The sequence below is a fragment of the Phragmites australis genome, chromosome 1 (genome assembly GCF_958298935.1).
Source record: "Phragmites australis chromosome 1, lpPhrAust1.1, whole genome shotgun sequence".
NCBI lineage: Eukaryota > Viridiplantae > Streptophyta > Magnoliopsida > Poales > Poaceae > Phragmites > Phragmites australis.
In genome coordinates, this window is record NC_084921.1 from 14,763,792 (window position 1) to 14,773,718 (window position 9,927).

At 40.4% G+C, this 9,927-nt stretch overlaps 1 protein-coding gene across 1 annotated transcript; it reads right to left on the reverse strand.

The window, feature by feature from the left end:
• Positions 1 to 842: 842 nt before the first annotated feature.
• LOC133910812 (ATP-citrate synthase beta chain protein 1-like) lies at positions 843 to 6,840 on the reverse strand. The gene is made up of 17 exons (XM_062353071.1): positions 6,684 to 6,840; positions 5,377 to 5,488; positions 5,186 to 5,288; positions 4,995 to 5,060; positions 4,785 to 4,908; positions 4,379 to 4,513; positions 3,753 to 3,813; positions 3,588 to 3,664; positions 3,074 to 3,229; positions 2,845 to 2,973; positions 2,609 to 2,741; positions 2,380 to 2,507; positions 2,136 to 2,241; positions 1,952 to 2,028; positions 1,789 to 1,859; positions 1,346 to 1,630; positions 843 to 1,185 (listed from the first exon to the last, which is right to left on the reverse strand). The coding sequence occupies exons 2-17, from the start codon at positions 5,474 to 5,476 to the stop codon at positions 1,110 to 1,112; spliced, it is 1,827 nt and encodes a 608-aa protein (XP_062209055.1). The 5' UTR covers positions 5,477 to 5,488; positions 6,684 to 6,840; the 3' UTR covers positions 843 to 1,109.
• Positions 6,841 to 9,927: the final 3,087 nt, after the last annotated feature.

Here is a 9,927-nt window from a genome sequence, read left to right on the forward strand (position 1 = left end):
TAGATTTGTTGTGCACAAGTCGGAGGAAGTTGGGATTCAAACACGAACGTTAAAAAGATGTTAATTCATGACTGAGCATGTGCACATTGACTTCGGACTCAAAACAGGCTGGAGCTCCAACCATAACAATTGCACATTTTATTGGCAAAAATTGAATCTATCGACAAACTAATCAGACACTACACCTTCAAAACTACATTTTTTGAGAGACCACTTTTCCCCCTGAGATCACAAGGTACATTCCTGAGAGAAGCGGTGGTAACGTGGAACAATAACTTACAACATGTTGAATAATCTAGTTACAACATGTATATAATTGTAACCGTTCTGTCTATGGTTGCAACTAATAGTTATAACCGTTCTATCTGTAGTTGCAATCACTCCATATATAATTACAAATACAGTATACGACAAGTTGTAATTCGTGAGTTACTATTTTGTGCTTATGCATATGCTACACATCCGCTACGCATAGATACAGAATAGTAACACAATATATAGAGAGAGAGATTGTCGCCAATATCATGCGTCGAATCCCATATGCAAACCCAGACAGAAAGGGTAACAGTTATAGTTAACTTCTAGATTTGTTGTGCACAAGTCGGAGGAAGTTGGGATTCAAACACGAACGTTAAAAAGATGTTAATTCATGACTGAGCATGTGCACATTGACTTTGGACTCAAAACAGGCTGGAGCTCCAACCATAACAATTGCACATTTTATTGGCAAAAATTGAATCTATCGACAAACTAATCAGACACTACACCTCCAAAACTACATTTTTTGAGAGACCACTTTTTCCCCCTGAGATCACAAGGTACATTCCTGAGAGAAGCGGTGGTAACGTGGAACAATAACCATAGATTCCTTTTCAGTATCAGATGTCCTAACGGTTCATGGATGGACAAAAATCAGGACCGGAGACTCGATTTTTTCAACTTACATAAAACACACAGACAGTGCTGACTAGTGACGTTCCTCTTTCTCTCCTAGTTTCATCAACAACCACAACTTTGATTTCTATGCAATTTTGCTCGACTTTATGAGGTGTACAGACAGCTGGAAGACCTTGGTGATAATAACGCTGTGCTCAAAGAATAGTCGAATCTCACTTGGTGTAGAGGACATCCTCCCATGGGTGGCGGTAGAGGGGTTGCTTGAGCCTCTTCTGGTCAAAGGTGTGCCTGTGAATCCGAGTGGCACATTTGTTCAGAAAAGTGAATAGCTGTAAAATAATAACTCAAACTAAAGAAAATACGTAACTCCAGCATATAATCTAAACGTTGATATCAGGAGCACCGCAAAAGCAAATAGAAGTATCAGTTGCCGAAGAATAAGACTCACCCAATCAGGCCAATTGAACGTGCAAGCACAAAGAGCCCATTAAGATAACCAATCTCAACAATCTCATCGATCTCTTGTTTGCTGAACATTCCACTTCCAGAAAGAAGATCCAAGAAAAGTGACCCAATCGCACCATCAACATTCAGAACCAAATTGTTGGCTTTTGACAGGGTGTATGTCTCAACCTGAACAGCGTATTCCATGTACTTGACTGAAGGGAAATGCGTGTGAGCATATTTCTGTAGAAGCTGCACTCGTTTGTCCCTGTTGTCTCTGCTCTTGATCCTAATCATGACCGGCAAGTGAACTCAGTGCAAGTTCAGCTAATGGATGGCTTCAAGGCAATAAACTTTTAATGATTTTTTCTCGTAAAACCATTGCCAGATGGACATATTTTTATGACATCATCATGTCAAGGATATATATATATATATATAACATACCTGTGACCAATCCCAGGGACACGGATTCCCTTCTTTTTCATGCCTTCAACAAACTCATAAGGCGTGAGACCCTGCAAACAATGACGCAGATCCATTAGTGTGATTAAGCAACATTAGAAAAATGGAGATGCTGAAACCAAAAGGAGAAACTAAGTCGGCTCACCCTATCATATGCATCTTTGAAGTACCGGGCAGCATCATCAATTGCACCACCGAAACGGGGACCAATTGTCAGTAATCCTGTGATAACGGCATTTGGTTTTATTATTTCAACCATAAATATTGGTAATATGTACAATTGTGTGTCGAATGGGAAACTTTTGCATGCACAAATCAAACAAGCTCACCAGATACCAAGCTGGAAACAAGGTCCTTTCCAGCCCTAGCAGTAACTATAGAGTTATGAGCACCGGATACACAGGGACCATGGTCAGCACAAAGCATGATGCATATCTGTGAGACACATGGAACCCTTTTAGATTAAATGAACTCCACATACAGAAACAGTGTTGTTAGAATTATCAACAGCTGTTAGAGCTTGAATGCTGTAAAGAAGATAGGATATGCATATCACATATGCCAATAACATACCTCAATAAATTGAGTGCAATAGCGGGGAAGGCTGCGCTTGAACCACAAAAGAGAAATAACATCACCAACTCCGTAACCCTGTTCAATAATTGTAGACATGGGAACGCCAGCATAGCATGGTTCCTCACCTGCATCACAAACATGCGCCTATATTACTTCCTAGGGGAGAGAGTGGAACAAAAGTCAAATATAGAGCATATATAGAATAACATGACACCAGCAATCTAACCTCTGTCATCAGAGATAGTGGAGATAATGTGGGTAGGAGCTCGGACCTTCCCACTCTTGATTGCAGTTTTAAGGTCCTCGGGAATGGGAGGAGGTGTGATTTCAGGCACGGGAGAAATATTTCCTTCCTCAACCTGCCAAATATATTTAGCCTCAGAAGCTTTATTCCCGTATTACAGATTATCCCAAATTAATGCTTGGAAGACAGTCACGGTACAGAGAAACTCATCAATGTACCAGTTTTTCAAATGTCTCCTTAATAGCACTTTCGAGAGCTTCATATGAAGTAGGCACAACCGCCCCAGCTTCCCTTAGTGCCTGATTCTTAGCTTGTGCTGACTCCAACTCACCACCACTCTTTGCACCCTGTTATGTCCCACCAAAAAAGATCTCTGCACAGTAAGCATACTGTTCTCTTGACAGAAACTTAGGGGGGAAATAAACGCCAGTAGTTTTTCAAACTTACAGCATGGCCAAACTGTACTTCAGATTTGAATAGACGTGCGCATGTCCCACTAACCCATGCAACAACTGGTTTCTGAACCTTTCCTTGTTTCAAAGCTTCGACAAGTGAATACTCATCTTTTCCACCAAGCTCCCCGAGAACAACCATCATTTTAATCTAAAGCCAATTAACATTGAGTACAACAAGAAATTATTGGTAGACCAATGCTCCAGGCTTGGGTTACAGATGATGCATCGAAGGCAAGGTATTATGGTAAAAGCTTTTCTTTTATATGCTGACAACCTTTCTGTCCTGAAATTTTTTAGGGGTGTAAAGGTGTGCAAGATTATGGTAAAGGAATAGCCTTAGAAAATTAGAGAGCAAAAAGGATGTAACCAAGTTAACCAGGTTACAGAGATATAATTAGTCAGCCACAGGACAGTTCACCATACAGATAAATGAAGATATGTATACTACTGGAAGAAAACCCACACTAATTTACGTACAAAGATCTACAGCAGTTCAAATGTCAAACCTGTGGTATGTTATTAAAACGTAGAATGTGATCTGACAGAGTTGATCCAGGGAAAACATCCCCTCCAATTGCAATTCCTGAACATGTTAAAATAAAATTAGTACACAAGCATTTTCGTGTGTGCAGAAAATATTATATTTTAGAATTTATCCACAACTGTGTTACCTTCATAAATACCATCTGTCACTCTGGCAATGGTATTGTACAACTCATTTGACATGCCACCCTGTTGATGCAATGAAAGTTTAGCTCTTCATTGGCATTTGGGATGCTGTACAAGCATCCAAAAGTACACTCAAAATCTAGGACGTGCAAATGAATATATACTAGTCAACAAGTCAGAAATAAAAGAGACAGAAATTTGGTAGCTCACGCTAAAAAGATCCTTACATATGCATTTACATTTATGTATTTTAACTTAACATAAAGCCAAGCCTCATGTTCTACATTCGAAATTCTAAAAAGCTACTTAGCATATAATATATATTCTAATAATTCATTTGCTACAAAACAGAACATTTGCTCCTTCTGCCACTGTTTTTTTTTATGGATGGAAGCATAAGATGGTTATTTAAGTAACCAGGTCGACAAGCAAGAAACAAGTTTCTTTAACTACTACTGTTATTACTAGAACTATTTTGATGTTTCTATATTTTTCGAGTTTGTAGCTCTTGTTGGATTTCATCTCTTGCACAACTCAAATTACTTGGGACAAAAGGCTTTGATGTAGTTGTTTTTGTTGCATGCAGACAAGCAAACCAAGTAATGAAAGAAGGGCATAAAGGTGGTACCGATTTAGACACAAAACCGACAGATCCAGGCCTGTAAAGCTTGCATTGAATTATGTTGTCAATAGTCCCAGCAGTATCACCAATCTTGAAAGCACCAGCTTGAACTCCTCCAACTGTTGCAGGTCCAATGATGACCTACAAATAATACTAAAGCTGCTTAGCAAAAATAAAGGGCAAATATGCAGGCCAAAACACGATGATGTGATTCTTTGACAGATAGGGCATGAAGGTGCGTGCTAATAGCAATATCTGGGATGAACCGAAGAATCCAGAAGAAGTTTTTTAATAAACTTTTCTAGAAGGATGTGATCCTATTGACATAAAACTGTACTTCTTTTTTATGATAACTTGTAGATGAACCCTCAGGTCTAAAAATCAGTTAATTCATGTGAAGCTCAGTTCTTACCTTGTTATTAGCACGTGCATAACTAATTAGCTGCTTTGTGTCTGATTCAGGAACACCCTCAGCGATAATGGCTACAACTCTTATTGTTGGCTGCTTCAAAGCTGACATTGTAGAAGCAGCAGCACTGCAAATTTCACAGATAAAGTTACCATGTAGCTGCTCCAAGATCATGCGCTCTTTCACATAAAGAATACTGAAATTATAGCTAACCTTCGGAAGGATGCAAAGTTGATAAATACATCAGCAGTTGGGTGTGCATTGCAGGCTGCTTCAATTCTACAAAAGGTACACAAGTAAATCCAAGTTGAACTAGCAATAGGATAGCATACTCATCTCCACCCAGAACAAGAATTACTTTATTGCTCAATGAAACAACATATACGAGGAGCTACAGAACGCACGTAGGATGAACTGGAATAGCAATTTCCTCCTGTCCAAAGAAAAGTTTCTGAAACCCGTCAGAACCAGGATTGATTATTCCAGCAACAGAAGGTGTTTCCCTCCCTATAAAGAAATGCAAAGTCAGTAAGGAAGAAGCAAAACAGGAGTGCTATGCAATCCTGTTAACCAAGAATAAAGGGGCAATGTGTACCGCAGAGGAAGTCAAAATCAAGCATCCGTTGGATGGGAAGTTGCTTGTAATTGTAGAATAATGCTTGGGTAGTTTTTGAGAAAATTTGACCTGTCGCCATGATTTACTTCGCCTGTAAAAAGATAAATTAGAATATGATGAGAAAGAATAGTTACTAAATAGACAATCAGAAATCCTAACTCATAAGTCTCGCCATAGTTCTTGTACAACAATGTTTGCAGAATACTACCACAGCAGAATGTAAATATGTTCGCACAAAGACTTTAGGGTTGAACGGTGCCATGTTTGCACAAAAAAGGTGTCATAGCGGAACAAGGTAAAGCACTCTCAAACAGTCCCTCTGAGCAAACATAAGACCCAACTTTTATCAACAAACTGCAGAATGAACTAAAACTATAAAGAACCAACGCCAAGTATATTAATCTCAAATCCACTTTTTTCTATTACAATATCAGATCCACTTTAATGATGACCGTGTCGAAATTCAAAAGCACTTGGTCAAAAATCCGGTGTACACCTACTAAAACAGGACACTCGACAGCCCACAGAAGACTGCTCAATATTCAAAAGTACACCGTCAAGGAACTGAAATCTGAGCAGCACACCGGATCTCAAATATGATACAGTAGCACATTTTATTCGCATCATTGTACTTCCATCCGTCATCAATGCCAAAGCAAAGCAAATTACTTCCCAGCTGTCCAAATCTCATATTTGACCACCGAGTTCACCGTTCACGAGTTAGCAAACTCAAATCCCCAGTAAGAATAACGCTACCATTCCAACAAGTGATCACTCGCAGACAAATTATAACGAGTAAAAACGTCCTTCGACAGTTCGACAACGGAACCATCAAATTGGAGTCTCAACTTAACATTTGAAACTCGGCAAATTTAAACCATCGCTACTTGCCACTTCCACACCAATCAAATCCAGCGCTAAAAACACGAGATCTCCTCAGATCCATTAAAAAAAAACGCAGTCCGAATCCCTAGTACCCGACAAAAACCCCGGTACTCCTCACACCACCGCGCAGCAACACCTCGAAATCAAAACCCAGCTCGCGCGGCAAGGGACCATTTCGCGGCCCAGTTCAGATCAGGCGCGGCACGCAGGCAGGCCACTCCCACCCGAACCCCCACTAAATCCCACGCGAGCCGCGAGATCCCCGCGCGATCCCGCCGCCCGCGGCAGCCGCGGATCCGCAGATCCGCGGCCCAGCGATCCGAGCCACTAGGCGCTCGGCCTAATGCCGCAGAGAGCAAGAGCAGTGGGAGTGCGCGTGGGAGTGGGTAGAGGCTGCGAACCTTCCGAGTCGGCGCGAAGCGAGGCGGAGGGGGGGATTCGTCGGGAGATCAGTATGGGCGGATGGACGGACGGAGCTGAAGCGGACGGAGGAAGCTGAAGCGGAGGGATTTATAGTGGCGGGTAGTTTGATATTTTGCCACCAGTCATCCGGTAAAATAGCATATTTATTATTGTATTTATTGTTATAGACTAAGAGAGTCCATTTATTATTTTTAACAAGAAATTGTCACTCTAATAAAATAATAAAAAGTTAAATATTCAAAGTTAGATCGGTGACGAGTAGGCAACACGAGCAACGCACTCCCCATCTACCCATGACCTCCCTGCCCCTGGCACCGTGAGGGTTGTCTGGACCGGCTCCATGAGCCGAACATGGAGTTTCAGACGGCGGCACGTGCAGGACAGGGGAGGCGCGGCGCCACCGGTTGTGGAATCAGCGATAATACCGAGGCTGAGATTTAATAGAGCTGCATGATATATGTGCTAAACATAAATCGGTGGGTATAGTTATATTTGTTAAAAAATATTTAGTTAGTTGTATTTGTTTAAATAGTTTATGTTTAGTTGATCGAATTTGAGTTTGTATAAGCAGATGTAAGAATTAAGATTATGATTAGTTACTTGTATGAATATTATTTTATCTAATAAATAGGCTGGTATGTATTAGCTGATACAAGAGTCTATATCCGTCAGGTTAAACTGCAGAGTGAAACTTGATTCGGCAGCAAATGAGACCATATATAAGATCCATCGAGTTAAATTACAACAGTAAATGCAAACGACCGAATGAACCTTTTTCAAATTTATACGCATCTACTAAGCTAAAGTAACATAAATTTGAGTAATCGCCCACATCATATATCGTAAGCGTAGCTAACAATATGAGTGGAGGAGCCCACGGGGGATTAGAAAGTGGCCCACATGTCATCCTTCGTTCGCCGAGGTTGCATGGAGATCCCAAGACACAGACATTGGACGTCGTGGAGGGCTGTCTGATGTCTTTGTGTGGGCCCTGGTAAGCATAGATAGAGCTCGGAGTTCAAACTCTCTGGATACCTCCTGTATGGGTTTGTCGGATCAGCTGAGAAATAAATTTTATAAGATTTTTTTTAAAAGATTTTTATAAGATTTTAATCAGTTCTATATTCTCTGATCTAATGATTGAATTAAAGATGAGAGAGAAAAGGACACGTGTTATCACAAGTAAGAAAGTCTTTAGTAGGATTTGATCTTATAGTATTTGTTTTCATCAGCCGGTGGTAATCGATAACACCAATCTACCCAAAAGGTTTTGTTTACGCTACATGTTCGGTATAGTCCTCTAATATTTTAACAATCTAATTCTTGCAAAAAGTTCGCTGTATAGAGATATCTAGTTCAAATTAATGCAAAGATAACTCTTTCTTTAAAAAAGAGATAATTCTTTAAAAATCTTTGCGGGAGGACACTCGTTTTTAGGAAGGAAGGCATCTACTAAATCTCACGTAAAAGTTACTTGTGTCTAGAACTCTGGTGAATGGTAAAATCCGCCATTTCTAAGACGTGGCGCTTGTAAAATTTTCTACTTATTCCAACACGTGATGTTGTTGTTAACATGCCACTGACAAATGTCATCCGTCTTAAAATTTCCACCTTACAATTCATTTTTGATGGATCTCCAGGTTGAAAAGCCCTCCAACCGGTCTTTCGTTAGAAACAATGCGATCTAACCAAACAAATGCCATCCATCCATGTATCGTGACTGGTCAGCCGGCATGTCGCAATCTAAGCTGTTCATAGGCAGGCAGGGATAACGCTCTCTGACGCTAACTCCCAACAAAGCCGGTAGGTGTCAATTTGCAGCTAGCTCCATGTAGCAGTCAGCTCACCTAATGACCCCTTCAATTATTTCCTCACTGCCCACAGAAACATTTGGTTGTGCCAAAACTAAAAACAGAAGAAAAAGAAGAGTTTGGTTGCTTGCTGGTAGCTTGGTACAAATCCCTTACCAGATCAATGTTCTTTTTCATATAAAATGCTTGCAGACCCTTCAAGTCAAAGCAAGTGAACAATGATAGATCGATAGTACTAATCAGTTAGTTACGTGGTTGTGGCAGTGGTGACAGATTTTACAGACACAGACAAATGTCAAAAAAAAAATGTACCGGATTTTGTTATTCTTGATGGATGTGCTGGTGTTAGTGATCAGGTAGCTTAGTTTAGTGATTTTTTTGTTTTGGAATTGGTGGCTGATTATAACACGTAACGGTCAACTGCTAGCTGCACTTGATTACGTACTTCCGTCAGTCGACCTGTACATCTTAAAGGACTCATGTGCGATACCAAGAATTAATTGGCAATAAACTTGGGGTCCATCTCATTCATGTGCCCAATTTTTTTTGTCATTTATTTTGATCGTTCCTAGTTTTCTATACCCTGGCTACAACTATAAGCAAAGGCTAAGACCATCTCCAACGAAAGCTAAATTCAGAAATCCAATGCTACAGTGATTTACGGACTACTGTTCATCCGGTTTTCATCTCCAACAGAAGCTTTATCGGTCGCTACATGAATATGTTGGATTAGCACAGTAAACGGGAGAAGCAAATTTGTGGTCTACTGTAGCAATCCGCAATACTGTTTATAAGTATGAATGTGGGGTTGAAAAGAGGAAAAGAGTAATAAAAGATAGAAAATAGGTAGCTTTTGGAGATGAAAAAAATAAAGGATGTTGTAATAGTATTACTGGATGATGTAATAGTGTTATAGGGGATAAATTTTTAGATTCTCTGTTAGAGATGGTTTAAAAATATAAGTAGGTATTTAATATATAGTTCTGAGTCATTATTTAGTTTATTTTTTCTTTAATTTAATTAGATGACAGTAAATATTTAGTTCATTCTTTTAGTCTTGATCGACCTAACTTAGAAAATATAAAACTTGCATCGGCACTTGAGCAGCCAGCCGTCTCCACCTTGGCTTGCTTTCGCTTTCCTCCACCCGTCCACCGCATTGGCCTTTTCCTGGTCTCCCGTTGCTCACCATAGTTAGGTCCTCCAGACCTCCACCCTGCTCGATGTTCCTCTACTATTCGTGTACAATCCTACGGTGGGTGTGGGTCGTCGCCCATCTCCGAATTGCCCTCCTGTGCAGTTCGCAGCCGATAACGTCACCGTCGTGTCACCGCACATAGCCAACGCAGCCTAGTGACGGAGAGGAACAAAACGAGCCGCCAGAACGCAAATCAAAATGTAAGACCAATGT